General features: G+C 46.0%; 1 protein-coding gene across 1 annotated transcript; it reads right to left on the bottom strand.

Moving 5' to 3' along the window:
• Positions 1-1768: 1768 nt before the first annotated feature.
• On the bottom strand, positions 1769-9200 carry LOC137357158 (uncharacterized). Its single transcript, XM_068023259.1, has 5 exons — positions 9151-9200; positions 6739-6871; positions 5284-5413; positions 2140-2357; positions 1769-2047 (listed from the first exon to the last, which is right to left on the bottom strand). Exons 1-5 carry the CDS (start codon positions 9156-9158, stop codon positions 1769-1771), a joined length of 768 nt encoding a protein of 255 aa, XP_067879360.1. The 5' UTR covers positions 9159-9200.
• Positions 9201-18909: the final 9709 nt, after the last annotated feature.

The following is an 18909-nucleotide window of genomic DNA, read 5'->3' as shown; positions in this document are numbered from 1 at the left end:
TCTTGGGAGGGTTTGACGCACTCCACGCTCAAGAGTCTGCAACTCTTGAACATGGTTTGAGAATAAGGGGGTCAGTCATTTACAACTGAGATGTGGAGATATGTCTTCACAAACAATGACTACTTGTACAAGCAAAAATATGCCATCTATCACACTCAATCAGTGGCCAATATATTCACCACAATCTCAGTCAATAAATCATTTAAAGCTTCTTCACAAAAATGAACAACGATTCTTTTTTGAGAAATTGAAAGATGAATTTTTTTAATCCCTTTATTTTTCTGAAATTTTCTCACCGACCCCCTATAAAACAAAAGGACAAAAATTGTAATGTGGCCCCCCCCACGTGAAAAGGTTGGATCATCCTGGTTTAGAAGTTCTCCAATTCTACAGTTCTACAGAGGTCAATCCATTTGTCACTCAAAAGTCCATGCAAACAAGAGTCATGGGATAATGACGAAAAACGGGAGCTTTGACTACTTTTCACTTCCAAGCTTAGACTAATTGCACAGTACACAAATACTACCTTAGCACAGCCAGCTAATTTCATACAGGCTGCGATGTGCCAGATAATACACTGAACTGAGGCCCCGCCTATCATCTCAATGGGATCTGACTGCCCAATGCAGAATAAGACACCACTTCTTCTGGTGGCCTTGTCAACATAAACCTGTCAAACACCACCAGTGAACATGGATTCTCCATTCATTTATCTCATGGCTTTCTGTGGCATCTTGTGTATACATTGGATGCCAGGGTTTTCTACTTGAATGAAGCGACTACACTTCATTGTGAAGCACTTTTGCACTTTCCTTTTTGTTGGGAAAAGTGTGATTTGGAAATGTTAAGATAATTACCTCTGCCCAGTGCACATCCCTTTCACTTTTCCTTCTGCATTCTAAAATCTAACCCCCCCACAACTACTAAACCCATTAGTGGCCTCAGTGTGACAGCATTTTGCATCCCTAAACTCTTGCCCTCCAGCAGTTGCTCTCGTTTTCCCTACTTATTTTGGTTGCAATGTCAAGTCGCAGCACAAACCTAACTTGCCTTTCATATTCTGACTGACGTGTGCAATTCCAGTATGTTTTCCCCCCTATATGTACACGTTTGCAGTGTACAAATACCAACCATAGTCAAAGTGCTTTCCCTATTTGCATCGCCCGGATGAGTGACCAGCATACTTGGTCCTGACATCATGTCCATGTTTACACTTTGCCACATCAGGGGACACAGATTGAGCTGGCCGTATGTTGCACTTAGTTGGGCCTGGCGAGAGACCTGCAGATGCTTTGGATACTAAGACCCCTGCCATCTGTGGAGTCCAAATGCGGTTTGATGGTCAAAAATGAGGCAAGAGATGATGGATTGCCACTGAAGTGTGGAGAATGATCATGCAAATGTGAATAGCTGCTTAATCCCACGCCTGGGTTCACATTAGGAGCAAGCATCGATCCAGAAATCCCACTGGAGACAGTTGAGGAGTAGAATGGATGCCATGTGGCCTCCAACATTGCAGATTGATGGTACGACGACAACAGATTGCAGATCAAGCTCCTCTTTTATGCATCAGCATTGTTGGCTTCAGGCAAAGAGAGTTGCAAGTTCTGCTGCCAACTCGGACTCAACTGCTGACTGTTAAAAGTTGTTGATGAAAATTGACAAAGTTGTTGGGCAGGTGCTTCACTGCAACCTGAGTGACTCAGGAAACTCACTGATCCTTTCGATTTGAACTTCGAACTGTGTGACCCTTGACCTGCAATGCAGTTTACAAAGGGCCTTTCAGGATGTCCATTTTCTGATCATCTTGGCTCATAAGTAGTCCATTCATTGCTCTCCAGTTCTGGTTATTTGGATTAGAAGTGGAATTGACAGGGAATGCCACTGGTGACTTCTCAGGACCCTCCAGATGGTTCAGACATTTCATGGGCTTTCCACTGATGGAGCCTTTGTTATCACCCATCAAGGAAGCTTGCACTAATCTCCTTTCACTGCTGCAACAACTTGACATGATTTCCACTTGGCCATTATTCTGTTTTGCTAGATTCTGCTGAGATCCAAAGGTCATGTTTCCCACAAGTTATTCTTCCTGTGGAGAAATTTTCAACTGGTATTGTCAGCACATATTACCCATCCTACCTTCTGCATTATTTTGTGGTCTTGATTTTGAGGCAATGGTGTTCCCCTTGTATCCAGTTGCTCAGTGCCCAACGACATTTGCATGTTGTCATTTTCTAGTTTCACATCGGAGTTATGGCACCATCTTGGTAGCTTGGCTAAGTTGATGTCACTTCTTTCACCATGGTTCAATTTCCTCTTGTGATTTTTCACCTGTGCTTCTCGACAGGATATGGTGCCTGGAAAAGGAAGAGGTTAACCTGAATACATGCAGTGGCTTAACAGCTGCTCAAACACATTCATACTTAACACTCAACTCCCTCAATATCTTGAGACTAAATGAATTGTGGTACTCCCCCATCTAAACCAGGATTCCATGCTTCATTCAATTTCTTACAGGTTATGTGCTCTCAGCTAGGTTACTGGCCTCTTGCACATGTCTGATTTTCATCACAACTGTGTCTTCAGCTGCCTAAGCCCAGACCTCTGAAATTACCTCTCTGAACCTGCTCCTGTGAAGCACCTGGCTTTCACCATGCCCAAGATACGACGTAAAGGCAAGTTATAGTTGCTGATTAAGCTCGACAATTGGCACCACTCGCCCAAATTCAAGGGGTGTTGGCCAAAGAGGAATCCTGCCCAACCATTAATTCGGGCACCAGCTGCAAAATGGAAATAGGTGGTTAGAATTCTACTGGGTACAACCACTATGATCACAGTAGCGACATTAGCACATTCTAATTCACTTCCTGGCAAAATGAAGGATGCATATGTGGAAACATGGTTATTTGCCACACAATGAATATCTAAAGACGTATCATGGCACGATGAGGCATCACTGTGACCAAAACTATTTCACACTTTCCATAAACCCAAGTATTGGATTCACAATGTCTCATCAATACAGAGTGACACAGGGTCATGTCACAGAGTCAATGCACTGCTGGCACGCCACATATATTTGTCTGCCTCCATTCAGTCTGCTCTGTTCATGAGTTTTGGTTCGGTAGCCATGGATGAAATGAGCTCCTCAAAAACACTGCTGCCTGCATCATTCTTGTGTTCAAATCCCTCCATGGCCTCACCCCCCTCCCCATCTGTGACCTCCTCCAGTTCTACAACTCAGTTCTCTGCACTGCTCCTATTCTGGCCACTTGCGCATCCGCAGTTTTCATGGTTCCACCACTGACAGCTGTGCCTTCAGCAACGTGGACCCTCAGAATCGGAATTCCTCCATCACTCCCTCGACCTCTCTTTGCTCCTTTAACACACTCCTTAAAACCTACCTGTTGAAGAAACTTGCAAGCCTGTTTGTGAAAACGACACTAAGACTAGGATGCTTTGGTTCAGATTGTTTATTGCTCGTCACAGCTTACTTCTGGTCTCCAAACAACACACCAGCCAGTGCTGACTAGCTCTTCATCTATTATGTATAGATATGTGTGTATATATTATTTAGATTAAGTTCTCCTGGACAGTCATTCTGGGCCAAGCTGACATGCCTGCTGAGCTTTTGTCTTCTTGCTTCCACTTTTATCAGGAGCAAACACATGCTCTACTTCTGCAGTCTGGCAATTCAGCAAAGCTGTTTTTAAAAATGTTTTAGGTTTTTCTTCTTTTGCTAGTTTTTGTGCCGCAAATAACCATGTTTCCAAATATGCATCCTTCATTTTGACAGGTACCAGCAATAGAATGTGCTAATGTGGTTACTGTGACAGTCCCACACATTCAGCTGTTTCATCCTATTTTTTTCCCCTTCCATGGTCATAGTGGTTGTACCCAGGAGAATTCTAACCTCTTATTTCCATTTTGCGGCTGGTACCCCGATTAATGGTTGGGCAGGATTCCTTTTTGGCCAACACCCCTTGAATGTGGGCCAGTGGTGCCAATTGTACAGCTTAATCAGCAATAACTTGCCGTTACGTAGTATCTTGCGCATGGTGAAAGCCCGGTGCGTCACAGGGGTGGGGTCAAGGAGGCAACTGCAGGGGTCCGGGCTTTGGCACACAGGCACACACACACGTAAACACCCAACATCTGTTCACCTTATCTTGAACAACCAGGTATTTATTATCTTGTAACAGAACTTTAGACCCTAACACAACCTCTTTTACTCAGATTTTGGTCACCTATCCCAACATCTCCTTCTGTGGCACAGAGTGACATTTTATTGGCCAACACTGCTGTGAAATGCAGCGGCTCACCGCCACCTTGAAGTGCAATTAAGGATGGGCTACAAATACTGGCCATGCCTGCAACCCATCAAAGGGTTGCATGGTTGGTCTGTTGTCGGGGAAATGCAATGGCCGACAGGACAGGAGCTTGCTCTTAGCTTTGATTCATGTCGTGGAATTTGATCCATTACTTTTGGGAACTGATTATTTATAGGGTACTTTCCTCAGGACATGAAACCTGTGAGGTTGAAGTTGTGATTGAATAGATTACACTTGGCGTGTGGAAGAAACAGGCTTGATGTCCCATACAACCTTTTCTCATTGCATGGCTTTTTTTTTCATGTCTCATCAAGACACTTACAAAATGTCAAATTACACACGGGTTGGGTGACCAAGCAGTTCTCAGTAAAAGCAAGACCCAACTGCCGAACTCAATATATCTGCTTTTCCCCATTGTCATGGAATAAGTGCATCAGATGCATTGTAGTCTGATCAGCACCAGCCCTTACCTGACTAACATCCCTTCTCAAGTTAACCACAAAAGCATTTCATCTTGAACGTTCGGCTCATCAGCCACCTCCAGGTCAGACAGAACATACATCAGAGACAGAGTAAAGTTCCATGAACTCAGGCTTCATGTGCCAGTCTTGGAACTGAGTCAAGTGTGGCAGTGGGAGATATTTCCCCTATTCCACACCAGCCACTGTGGCCTTGGAAGGAGATTGCCAATTGAATGCAGAATACCTTCAGTCTGGTTCTCTGCTCCATGCCCATCAAGAGCTGGATTGACAAGTGCAAACATGGACCATTTTTACTGCCTGGAGCCAAAGAGCTACAGACTGCATTTAGACTCTCGAGACTTGAGCAATGTCAGCAGGGCTAACATCAACCAACAGAACTATTCAGGCTCCAGTGCGATTTCTTCTTCTTCATTAAAAACTTAAGTGACTGTCAATTCCATTTGCAAGGCCATGATTTCCATTTGACATACCCTTGCTGCAGTGTTCTGCTGAATCACCACAGTTAAGGAAGCCTTTTCTGTTGTTCTGAGTGTTGTACAGGTCCTGGGCTCTCCTTGCAAACGCAGACCGACAGTTCATGGGCAGACTTGTGAATTGTCTCTGAAAATACACAATGCAGCATCACAATAATACAGCACCAAAGGAGGTCATTCAGCCCATTGCACCTGGCCTCACCCTTTGGTTAAGCTACCCAATTCATTCCACTCATCTGCTCTTTCTTCATAGCCCTGTCAGTTTTCCCCTTCAAGTATTTCTCCAATTCTCCTTTGAAAATTAGTACTGAATTTACTTCCAGCACCCTGAAAGGGAGTACATTATAGATGACAATTCGCTACGTGAAACAAATGCTTCCTCGTATTGTCTTTGGTTCTTTGGCCGATCACCTATTGTCCTCGAGTCAATCAAGTTTTTGCCTTGCCAACAGTTTCTCCTATTAACTCTAAAACCCACTGACAATTTTGAACACCCCTGTCAAATCTCTTCTGAGAGCAGCCCAGTTACAACAATCTGACTGTTCATGCAGACTAAAAGAGGCATCAATTAAAAATGTCCCTATTTCCAGATTCCCACCCAGATGGGGTTTCCCTGAGAAGACAAGGGCAAGTAAACTCTACAATTCACAAATGGACCCATTTTCCACTCACCGGAGAAATGCCTGCTAAGGCATTCAGGCACAGTTTCTGCAGCAAGAGGAGAAAGCTACAAGGTCGAAAAATGAATATGTAAAAGATGAAAGACAAAGAGAGGAGGCAAAGGAATAGAAGCCAGAAAAGGAAGAGATAGAAGACACATGCAAAGTTACTGTCTAGAGAGGGAAGAGGAAACAATAAATTTCACACAGGCACAGATGGTGATAGAAGGACAGATTCACAAAAGCTTGGTCCAAGAGGAAGGTTTTAAGCAGAAGACTAAAAGGAGAAAGAAAGAGAGAGGTTTAGCAAGAGAAATCTTGTGATTAGGATCTTGGTAGCTCAAGGAACAGCCAGCAAGGGTAGAGCCGTTCAAAAAACATGACAGTGATGTGCAAGAAGCCAGAATTAGAGCAGAGTAGACATCTTAGTTGCAGGGCTGGAGGAGGTGACAGAGTAGGTAAGAATGGGCCATGGAGGTCTGAAAACAGATATACACATACACACAGGCGCACACAGAAATTTAGGTTTTCATTACTTATGGCAATTGCAATCATGTCTAATAACAATGTTTTTTTGTAACTGCATAAAGCCCTTGCATCCAATGACCTTGCTCCAGTCACACACACACACACACACACACACACACACTTATACTCCACCTGATACCTGCTGGCTTGCTAAGCAGAAAATTCTACATCGGATTGCATTGCTCCCTATTCTTAGAGACTCAAATCCCTGATTTGAAAACTAAACCAGAAAAGGAATACTGGAGGCTGGTGGACAGATACTTACCTGGCTGTTGTCTGGGCTGCATCCAGCAGAAGGTGCTCTGCAGGTGCTGCATCCCTCACACTGCAATGGACCCTCGTCTCCAAGCACTGCCAGCGGAATGACACTGGGCTCCCACACTATGAACATCGGGGATCTGAAGGCAAGGATAACAGCAAGCTCTCAACTGGATTACTCAGTATTTATAGCACATACAGGCCATTTGACCAGACAGATCCATGTTGGTGTTTATGCTCCACAAGAGCCTCCTCCCACTCATACTTCATCTAACCCCATCAAGATATCTGGCTGTTCCTTTCAACCTCATGCATTTATCTACTTTCCCCTGTAATGCATCGATACTAATCCATGTGGTAGTGAGCTCAACTTTTAACCACTCTCTTGGTGAAGACATTTCTGCGGAACTCCCAATTGGTGACTATCTAATGTAGATATCCTCTGCCCCTTGACCTCATGTACCAGAAATGCCTGGTCACACAAATAGCCAGCCTGCTGCCAGCCCGTTGCTCTTTCCAGGTTCCCATTCAGCATTTGGTGCAAGGTGGCTGGGATGGTCAACTGTCCTTTCTCTTTCTCCTGGACTGAGTTTAATCCGGACAAATGTGAGGTAATGCATTTTGGAAGGTCTAATGCAGGTGGGAAGTATACAGTAAATGGCAGAACCCTTAGGAGCATTGACAGGCAGAGAGATCTGGGCGGACAGGTCCACAGGTCACTGAAAGTGACAATGCAGGTGGATAAGGTAGTCAAGAAGGCATACGGCATGCTTGCCTTCATCGGTCGGGGCATAGAGTATAAAAATTGGCAAGTCATGCTGCAGCTGTACAGAACTTTAGTTAGGCCACACTTAGAATATTGCGTGCAATTCTGGTCGCCACACTACCAGAAGGACGTGGAGGCTTTGGAGAGGGTCAGAAGAGGTTTACCAGGATGTTGTCTGGTCTGGAGGGCATTAACTATGAGAAGAGGTTGGAAAAACTCGGATTGTTTTCACTGGAATGACGGAGGTGGAGGGGCGACATGATAGAGGTTTACAAAGTTATGAGCGGCATGGACAGAGTGGATAGTCAGAAGTTTTTTCACAGGGTGGAAGAGTCAGTTACGAGGGGACATAGGTTTAAGGTGCGAGGGGATGTGTGAGGCAGGTTTTTTTTTTACACAGAGGGTGGTGAGTGCCTGGAATTTGCTGCCAGGGGAGGTGGTGGAAGCAGATACGATAGCGACGTCTAAGAGACATCTTGACAAATACATGAATAGGAAGGGAATAGAGGGATATGGGCCCCAGAAGTGCAGAAGGTGTTAGTTTAGGCAGGCATCAAGATCGGCGCAGGCTTGGAGGGCCGAATGGCCTGTTCCTGTGTACTGTTCTTTGTCCTCCTCCGTACCTGCATTTGCCAACACAGCTGCAGTGAGATGCATTATGGAGACCAGGGGACGGGTGCTTCCTGCCTCCCCATGACTATAACCATCAGCTGACCAGCTGCTACTGGCCCCTCTGGGCCTTCATCGCTCCTCTGGCCAACAAGAACATTGGCAGAAGTGTAAGTTAGGGCTGTTCCTGTCTCTACAACAGAAAAAGCAAGTAAATACCATTGGGAAACAGCCCACGCACAAAGAAATGAAAGGTCTGTTCCCAGAAAACTGAACTTTTGGGGCCTCTGCCAAGCTGCCTGCCCTTGATCCAATTGAATGACTGAATGGCCTCCTCCTGCTCTTCCATTCGTTTCCTTGGCACTGCCCCATGAAGTGAATGATCAATTTGACTTAAACTAAATCAAAGGGGTGAACTTGATTAATTTATTTTGATGATTCGTTGCTCTGTTTGTCACAACATCCTGGGCAGTACCCCACAAACAAAACGAATTGTCAATGTGCTCAACAAGAGCTTGGTCAGTCACACAACATTGAGATAGCCATTCAGCTCATCAACTGACATATTTACAAAGCAAACGAGGAAAAAAAACTTTCATTTGGATTGTGCATTTGATCTTGGGTTCCACAGCGCTGTACAACGAATGAAGTTGGTCACTCTTGTATTCTAAGCAACACAGCAGCTAACATGCACACAGCAAGTACCCACAAACAGCAATGTGATCATCAGATAATCTACTGTCATGATGTTAATTGAGGGATCAATATTGGCCTGGAGACTGGGGAAAACTCCCCTGCTCTTCTTCAAAATGGCACAGTGGGTTCTTTTATGTCCACCTGAAGGGTCAGACAGGGCCTTGTTTCCAGGTCTCATTTTTAAGTCAGCACCTCTGGCAGTGGAACATTCCCACAGAAGTGCACGGGGAGTGTCAGCCTGGAATTTTCTGTTTAAGTCTCTCAAACATGACTCACAAACAGCACCATGTGACTCAGAGGTGAAAGACTTCTCCCCACTCAATCTTCTCAATTATCATACTCCCTCACCTTGTCATTCATCACAATCTTGGTGCTCGAAGAACTGGGTGCAGGCTCAGTGTATTCCAAGCCACCACTAGATGGGGCTGCCTTCCTGATTTGATGCAGATCATTCAGCAGCTCGAGTTGTGCAGACCTGTGGAAAGACCAGACAGAAAAGATGAACACAGCTCCAACAAACAGGCCTGGGTTCTTCCTCCAACAGACTCAACCACACAGCGCAGCTTGTCGTCTGTGCTGAGGTGGCTAACTTGGCAGGGTGGTGACAGTAGGGCCCTGCACCTGAGTCAAGTGGACCTTATGAACTCTGTAACAAGACCGGTGTGTGGCGGTGGCTGGAACAACAGATCCACAGCCAGGGAAAAGCTGGCACCATGGTACTGACAACATTAACCCAACCCTCAATAATCAAACTTCAGGAGGCAAAGACTTGAATTTATATAGTACCACAAGCTCAGGACATAAAAAGAGTACTACACAGCCCATCAACTACTTCCTTTACTGTTGTCGTGCAGCAAACACACAGCAATTTGATAATAACCAGATAATCTCCAAGCCACCTTGATTGAGAGATAAATATTGGCCTTGACACTGGGGAAAACTCCATTGCTCTTCAAATGATTTTCATGGGACCTGAAGAGAACTGATGGGGCCTCGGTTTAACGTCTTATTCAAAAGACAGCACTTGTGACAGTGCAGTGCTCCCTCAGTACTTCACTTGATGAGACAGTAACATAGTGAGCCACAGCTGATCCAGGACATGGCAGCAAAGACTTGAAACAAACAGCACTTATCCTGCAATGATTGCATTATTGTGCCTCCCATTGGGTGTTGCTGCTAAGGAGTTCAGCTCAAAGACAGCACAGCTTCTTCACACACATGGAAAATTCCCATGAGAAAAATGGCAACATGGACAAAATTCTTTGGCCAAGAACACCCTTTTATCATGACTTGTATTTTGAGTTGAAGACTACCAAATTTGTCGCTAACACCAGAGCCCTTAGTGCATGCTTTCAGAAGCCTAACACAACAGTCGTGGAAGTCGATGGGAATCTTGCGTGACTTTGCAATCTCCCATTCTAGCATGGTGATCTAATACACTGCTAACTCAATATTGCTCTCCTCAAGGTAACCAATACCCCAGTATTCACAGTGATTGTCAAAAGCCTCTGCTAAAATTATAACCAGCCACCACACTGAGGGGCATCAAGAGGAAACACTTAGAAATCCGACTGCCACACGTACTGTGGACAAAGAGAGGGAAATTGAGACAGTGTGTGTGAGTGAGAGAACGAGAGCTGAGAATAGGGAGAGGCATCTGACTTTTTCCCACTCATTCCAGGCCCGTGTCCCATGCTGTGAGCACAGCTTGTCTTTTTGAACTGTGTGTGTCTAATGACAATTAAAGGTCCAAAAGCTAGTGCTGAATCTCACACCTGGCATTTGCCGAGTGTTGACTGCTGTGCTGATATATGTTCAACCCCGACAGCAGCACCCAGCGGCCTCCACTCAAAACATATTTCCCTGGATGAAATTTTCTTGCATTGTCTGCTGCACACAACAATGAGAGAAACATGCCCCATTAAATACATTACCCAGCTGAGAGATAAGGTGCTGGCCTGTCATTTGATTTTTAATCCCAAACATTAAGCACAAAGTTTCATTTCAAACAAAAGCAAAGGGGCAAAATAAAACCATCTTAGCTCAGCATTTTGTTTTCAGTCAAATAAAGGAAACGCTCTCACACAGTCTATGCTCTGCAGCTTGTCATACGTACCTGGAAAGGCTAGGAGTCCAGGGGCATGAGAGGACAGCAGTTACCAGTATGCGGGCACCCAACTTCCTGAAAACTCTCGGCCCAAAGTCGATTTGTTTTGGCAGCCCTTCCAGTTCTAGCACCATCAAATGCCAGTTCCATCTTATTCAGACACAGTCCTCCAATGGACAGACAATTGGACTGCTCGTCAGCTCCTGAGATTTATAGTCAGCCCCAATTCGAGTGCAAGAATTGACTGTTACGTTACCAACTTTTCCAGTGACATTAAGAAGGGGAAACTTGGACAGAATTCTCCCTACATGGCATTTTTTTTTGCCAGAAAATGATTTGCAGTTCCCCTCATCATTGTACTGAGTCACACTTGAGCAATTAAGGCCCAGGCTGTACTCAATTTGTTGCTCTCGTTGTGGGACATCATTAGATCGCTGGTGAGCCCAAGGGTAAGAGGTATTTACAGTCAGACTGTGTTCTTGCTCTTAGTGACCTTTGTGACACAGCGTCACAAGGTTGCTGATTACTGTGACATTAAACCCAGCAATGAGGGAGGACATACTGCCTTTGCCCCAGGCTCCATCCTGGCTTCCTCCATTACTTGCAGTCTTTCTTCATGGGTTGAGGGTGAAATGCAAAGTTCAAATAATATACTTGATCAAGGAATCTCTCAGACAATAAGCACTTAGGCCATCTGTTCAGTTGACGAGTTGGTGAAAATCTTCAAGCTGTTTCTGCGCCCCTGCTTTCCAACACCCTCTGTCCCCTGGCCTGCTCTCTGGGAAGGCAGGTATTCCTTTTAGCACTCGTTTTTGCGACAGTTCTGTTTCCAGCTGCTCTTCTGCTCACTTTCTTTGACGGTCCTGTTTTTGTGAGGCATTACGTTAAATTCCATGACCCTAGAAAGCAGAACACTAAGCAATCTCTCCCAACCCTTTGTCTTCGACATAGCTCTCTCAACCTCACAGGCCTTTTACCAGGAACTAAGGATCATGTGAATGATGCAACATGGCCTTTCAGCGGCTCCAAACTGGAGCCCTCTCGCCATGACCTTGGAGTACATTTCAACGCTGAAAACCACATGGTTGGTCGTAGGCCAGTTTTGAGAGATTCATAGCAGAACAATTAGCTGAAACAAACAGTCAAGTTTATGGAGCACCAAACTCTCCCATCTGGGTGAGGCCCTCTCTCCACCACCAACACTGCTCTAGTATCCGAAAGCTGTGTGAAGATAAGTTGACTTGCACAAAGCAACTCAGTAGAGTGCGGGAAGAACTGAGAGGTAGGTTATTAAGAGCCCCATAAAGATGCAAAGAGAGGTACTGAAACATAAGGGTTTCCTAAAAGAATTTCATGAAGCCTGTACCCTGGGAGTGGAGCAGAAGAATGGGTTAATGAGGGAGGGTGGGGCAAGGCCCATCAATGAGCAAGTGGAGAATACGCCAGTTGATGCGCTGGGTGAGAGAATGCACTTTGGACTCTGCCCATGAGCTTAAAGATGATTTGAAGAATGTCAGGAGCCAGAGCCTGAGCTATTGCCATATAAAATGGGCAGTATGTTTGGCAACAATGTGAACTGAAGCAGTAGTTTGAAAACAACCTGCATTGTGGCAGCAACTGAAACCTCAGCCACACCTTACACCATCAAACCTTTCAGACATCATTATGGAAAAGAAAATGCAAGAGAGCAGGTTGGAACCTGTAATCAAAGGTGAGATACATGCACTGGAGTTGCACGCAGCAAACAAGGGCAGCCACAGGCTATGACATACCCAAATCCTTCAGCATTTCAGAAATGTGTGTTGTTTCAAGCTGCTGCACAGCTGACGAGGTACATACTGTGAGAAAAACACAAAGTGTTCCAAATATTCAGGAGGTCAGGCAACATTAGTGGATAGACAAGCTGTCAGTTCTGATCAAAGGTCACAGACCTGAAACATGAACTCGATTTCTCTCTCCACAGATGCTGTCAGACCTGTTGAGTATTTCTTTTGATTTCAGATTTCCAGCATCTGCCGTATTCTACATGTAATTTGGGTACATCATGTACCCGCTTGAAGTACTGACACTGACAGAGCAGCAAGGTCTGTGCTTACTTCAAAGAACCAAATGACAGCAGATGGTCCGAGAATTCACCTCAGCACCCAATGGCACAGAAAAAGAGGAAGCCCATTAATACAAGGCCTCCTGCTGCTTGCTACACACAATGCGAGCAACCAGAAAGCATGGCTTCCCACTCCACAGTTGCATAAAGACGTGACTCATGCAATCTTGATAATCAGGCATCCGGCAACACCCAGAGGTCAAGGTTGATGTGCCGGAGGCATACAGCTGGGTGTCAACATCAAACATATGGGAGCGGAGGCCATGTCTGGATTATCTTATTGAGTGGCAGCCTGCAAATGGACAGTGAGAGGGTCGAGGGAGGTAGGTGGGTCGGTACAGTAGAGGGGCTGTGAAAGGAAGCTTTTGCAACAGACTCTCCCAGGCCACAGGAAACAACGCCACTCTGAAGAAAGTGAAAGGCGCAAGGCAAGGTTTCAAGTATAGGTTTAGCATTAGACAGGCTTCGGAGGTGTGCAGTGATGGCAGTTTGACGTGGAAATCTACGGTCCTCTGCAAACTTCCCTGATGACTCCCATTATCCTGATGAAACACAAGCCATCGCTCCAATTCTCCACAGCGGACCAACTTCTCAAACCTCTTCCTCCCACCTCCCCTCAAACTACCTCCCACACCAGGAGACCTCGGCTGAGGAGATCACCATCACCATCCATCAGCCCAAAATCAAAAGCTCAGCACTGGGGCCAAGAACTGGCTGAGGGAGCAGGAGGAGCTCACATTTTCAGCCAAACGATCAACTTGGCAAAGGCAGTAGACCAGGGCTACAGGGTTAAGGTTGATAGCACAGAATGGCAGGGGATTGGGCTGCATCAAGAAGTGTCTGAAGGGGAAAAGCCGACTCGGGAGCAGAAGCAACTGCATGGATGGAGTCCATGTCAGAGATAAGGAAACTAACTCTTCCACTTCCTGTTCCAGATGGGTAGGGGAGGTCGATTGATGGGTGAGAAAAAAAAAGGAGCGTGTTTGAGGTGGCCATTAACTGTGGAGTAGAAGAATTGTTGGATGTGATTTCCAGGCTTATCGAGCAGTGCAGGGAGAACTTGGCGAGAGGAGAGGGGGAAGGGCTCAGCCCACTATGTTCAGAAGTGATTTGGAAATGACTGATCAGGCTCCTTACATGCCAAGTGGTTGTTCCTCTCACAAGGAACGGCAAGTTGGCAATCTGCAATCTCAAAGCTGCAGTCGCATGGTAGAACAGCAATCCTGGTCTGTGACTCATTGTATCACAGCCAAAGCTGGTGTGGCAGGAGCAGGAACAAGGTTCAGAGAGCTGCAGAGAAGATACAGTAAACCAGGAAATTGTAAGGTCAACCTTGGGTTTGAACAATTCCTGTAGACTGAAGAGGGCCAGCCAGGAGGGGAGGAAGCCATGGTGTGATAATCTGAACCAGCACAGTTAGGGCATGGGCAGGGAGAAGGGTGGGGTATTAGGAGCATTGGGGACAACAGCAAAGTTCTAAAACAATGAAGACAAAGGTTCTGAACAAAGCCAGGAAGGCAGGGACAAGAGTCAATGAATACAACACATCAGTTAATCCTCTTTTCCTTTCCTCATGTTCACAGGACTGAGACACAACACCCGGGAACCTGCCATTGGCTCTCCGACTCACCAGGGACACCTCGGGCACGCTCCTATCTGTGTTTCTGTCCAACACCATCAGCTACTGGCTGTCCCATTACTGTATACAGGAGACAATTACACACAGCACCTTAACTGAATAGAATCATCTGATCGAAAATACACTGCTGTTAATTGGAAGAACATGACTGTCTATACTGGATAAGAACACTGTTAATCACCATAATGCTCTTGGAATTCGTATTACCAACATGCAAAGAATGAGGAATTCATACTATTCCAGCATGGAACACATGAGTTGCGAGAGTGATCATCAATATAGAATACAACAGCCAACAGTTGTTTGCAGAACTCAATGCTGCTTCATATACACTTTATAGCAAACACTGTGCTAATGGGTACAATGCGTCTTAGCTTCATTCAATCATAAAATGATCCAGCACAGGCGGCCATTCAGCCCTTTGTTCCTGTGCAAGCACTTTGAAAGAACAACCAAATGAATCCCAGTGCACATTCTGCATTGCCTTCTCACCCCAGGGGAATTCACCAAGTTCTGTTGCATTGCTGACCAGCAGCCTGCAATGAGGGTGCAGGCTTCCAAAAATCACCTGTTCCTTTAAGGTACTGCTCGAGCACTCCCTGTGGAGAAATGATCTAAAGAGGCAGACCCAGAGAATCGGAATTCTTCATGAACAACTTGGCCAATTGTCACCACTTCAGGCTCCAGATCCATGTTTCATTTTGACAATTTCTGCATCTGGTCCGAAATACAATACTTGGATTTGGATGGTTGCTGAGAGATTCTTGTATGCGAGTGGCACACTTTTTGGAGCAATGGAAAACATATCACATATTGCTGGTTATTGAATCAGGAATTAGACGCTGTGTTGTTGAGCTCAGACATTTGGATATACATTACACAGAAAGCTCATGTTCTTGGGCAGAATATTCTGACAGACAGTGTCCCATTCAGAGTGTTTTAGCGAGACCTGTTCCTCCACAGTATGTTCTGGCATAAAATATGCAGTATTACATCCAGTGAATTTGATATATCAATGTTGTTAATGGGATATATGCAATGTGTATATTTATGCATTCATAGTTAGTCCACTCATGAAATCAAATACCCCAGGAACACCATGTGTTACATTCCACATAGTCAACACAACATGCCATGCACTACGTTATAACACTGTTGTGTATATTATGCTGGGAGTTAACAGGATTTCTCAGATCTGTGTGTGTTAATGCTCAGAAAGGGTCAATCTGCACAAGTTGGAGCTGATTAATTCTTGGTTCCCAGATGTAACTCAACCTCGTGCTGCCTCAGGATATTCTCACACTTTTTCCGACACTGAAGGGTTTATTCCCGGGGACATAGATTTAGGCTATGAAGTAGGAGGTTTACAGGGGAAATCTTTTCACTCAGAGGGTGCTGGGTGTCTGGAACTCAATGCCTGAAAGGATGGTCAAGGCAGAAACCCGCAACATTTAAAAAGTACTTGCATGTGCACTTGAAGTGCTGTAACCGACAAGACTATGGACCAAGAGCTGCAAAGTGGGATTAGGCCGGATGGCTCCTAGTAGGCTGGCATGGGCACAATGGGCCGAATGGCCTCCTCCCTTGCTATAAATTGCTATTATTCTATGATTTTCCAATTGTTTGTAGATAAGCTATTTCCACAATGGAAACACTGGGATGTGTTTGCTGTATTTGGACGATTTCACCAGCTTACTCACCCTCAAAGGAACAGCAACCCCTACCCCCATCGAAACAAACACCCCCACCCCTCTTCACACACAAGCACCCAGCCTACACCCCCGCACAGATATTCGTCCCCCCCTACCCCACAAGCAAACAGACACACTCACCTGCCACAGACACTCAGAACTCAAGCCCAGCTGCTCCCTGTGACATCACTGTCAGAGATTTTAATACAGCATTGCACAATGAGGAACTAACTGGATTAACAGTGTTCCTCTCTCTCAGGATTTCATCGATTGCCAGCTTTTTATAACTTGGCCCACTTTCACCCGGAGTCATGTACTAGCTCTGTGCAGACACAAAAAGCATCATGCTTCCTGGACACAAGCTATAGCAGGGTGACATACTCAATATTCAGGTCCTCACATCAACCCCAGTGTACTCACACTGGTAAGTCTTAACATGCAGCTGTGACAGATGAACTCAGACCACAATGGGCTGTGGAGGATCACGAGCAAACGGGCAGGACCCACAAGATGTGGAATTTCCCACTTGCTTTCCTCACCTTGGGAGAGTTTGACCAAGGAGCACTGAACCAGTAGTACTGGAGACCACTTGAGGACTGAGACTTGAGGCAGCAGTCGCTGCACAGACCTGAATTTAGCCGGGTCAAAACAAGCAGCCGCTGCTAACAGGTCCAGATAACTATGACAGCAGAGATAGAGTCCCCAGTCTGGTTGAGTTGTCGGAGTGGGGGGCGGCAGGGGAGGGGGGAGGATCCAAGGTCAAAAAGTCATCGGTTCAAGCTTTACATGGAGACCCAAGTGCATCGTGTAGAGAGTGCAGTGCTCAGATAAGACAGATAATACAGAGGTCCTTCCTGCCTCCTCTTGTGCTCTTTTAAAAACACTCGTCTGAAAATCAAACAGTTTTTCGACTGAAAAGAGGAAGTTAACAGGCCCATCATCGCCAAAAACAGATTTTCAACCTTAAGCAAAGGCAGCTGGACACCCACCTTCAAGCGTTAGAAGATCCTTTCCCCTAAGTCAAGGACTTGTAAACAAATCTGGCTACTCTCCAGGATCTCAGTTCCTCAGTGTCTTGTTCTGAGTGTTACGGAGAAACTCTGGTGTTCAAGGCAGTTAAAGTCTCGCCTCCAAGTCGAGCAGGCATTTGCAGCTGCTGCTTGCAGCACCTGGGAGACAGAAAAGGCAAGGAAGCTCTCACACGGCCCTCACTACAGCTAGGCGTGGTGGCAAAGAATCTCCACTGAATGGCGTCTCTTGCACACCCGTCCCCTGTGAAGAGATATGTGCAGTCAACCTCACATACACCATCAGTCTCAGTTAGTGACTGACTCACAAGAGAAGTAATGACATCAGCCATTCCCAGTTGCTGCTGGCACCAGTTACTGCCGTGGGAGACTATCACACTGAGCACAAGAGGAGCAATACAGGCCACTCCACAGTTAGCTCTGCAGGGAATGTACTGAAAATGGGCGAGGCCACAAACACACCAGCAGCTGGGTGACAGATGGAAGAGAGATGGGGGTAGGTGAGAAGTGTTTTTGCAGACATTTCGTTCCATTTAAAGGTACACCGCCTCAGATGAATGATATGCCACTCAATCCTGGGTTCCATCTTTGTTCCCTCCTGCCCCCATCAAAAAGCAGTCACCCCTACTTTCCCCAAGGCCCTAGCTGTTAGTGCTCTGGGCAAGGTTGCCGGGGTGGGGGTGTTGCTGACAGCCCTCCAGCGCCTCACCCAAGCAACTGTTTGGCCCCGATAGTCATCACAGACTGATGTAATCCTTCCTACACACATGATCTTCCCACCAGCTAGCGGCCACAGGATAATGTGCAGCCAGGCTGTAATAGCACTGCCAGGCCCCAATTAGCGAGCTCAGTGTACCCTGCGGGCTGGTTGGGAATGGCACCTGGGCCCTGCCAGGTCCGTGTAACTCAGGGCCACGTCAGGTGGAGCCTGCACACGACCAGCATCTTAAACAAAGCAAGGCGATGGCATTCAGCACCAAGTCTGGAGTCTCAGTCGAAACCTGGTTAAAATTGATCAAATTCAATCCCACTTCCCCTGCCCTCCAGCAATGGGCACAGTAACTCTGATTCACCATCAACAATATTCTCCAACTGTGGGTGGACACATGAAATGGAAGTTAGAGAGAGAGGGAGAGGGACTTGTGGCGACATTAACAAGGGAGGGCTAACACTGTCTTCATGTTTCCCTCACTCGTCAAATGCCCCACCTGGCAGTTTTGCTGAACCACACACCAGCCAGAAGGTCACAAGGATGGGAACTGAGTAAGGGATTATTATTCCCCAGAAATAAAGAACAAAGAACAAAGAAAATTACAGCACAGGAACAGGCCCTTCGGCCCTCCAAGCCTGCGCCGATCCAGATCCTCTATCTAAACCTGTCGCCTATTTTCTAAGGGTCTGTATCTCTTTGCTTCCTGCCCATTCATGTATCTGTCCAGATACGTCTTAAAAGACGCTATCGTGCCCGCGTCTACCACCTCCGCTGGCAACACGTTCCAGGCACCCACCACCCTCTGCGTAAAGAACTTTCCACGCAT

The sequence above is a fragment of the Heterodontus francisci genome, chromosome 47 (genome assembly GCF_036365525.1).
Source record: "Heterodontus francisci isolate sHetFra1 chromosome 47, sHetFra1.hap1, whole genome shotgun sequence".
In the NCBI taxonomy this organism is placed as follows: Eukaryota; Metazoa; Chordata; class Chondrichthyes; order Heterodontiformes; family Heterodontidae; genus Heterodontus; species Heterodontus francisci.
Note: the sequence above shows the minus strand (reverse complement) of the source record. Positions and strands in the feature narration are given on the sequence as shown.

Excerpts from the sequence above, each read along its gene's own strand:
- LOC137357158 (XM_068023259.1), bottom strand. Across the intron at positions 5,414-6,738 it reads GCAGCCCAGACAACAGCCAG|AGACAATTCACAAGTCTGCC; the intron begins GTAAGTATCTGT and ends GTGTATTTTCAG. Across the intron at positions 2,358-5,283 it reads AGCAGAACACTGCAGCAAGG|GCACCATATCCTGTCGAGAA; the intron begins GTATGTCAAATG and ends TTCCTTTTCCAG.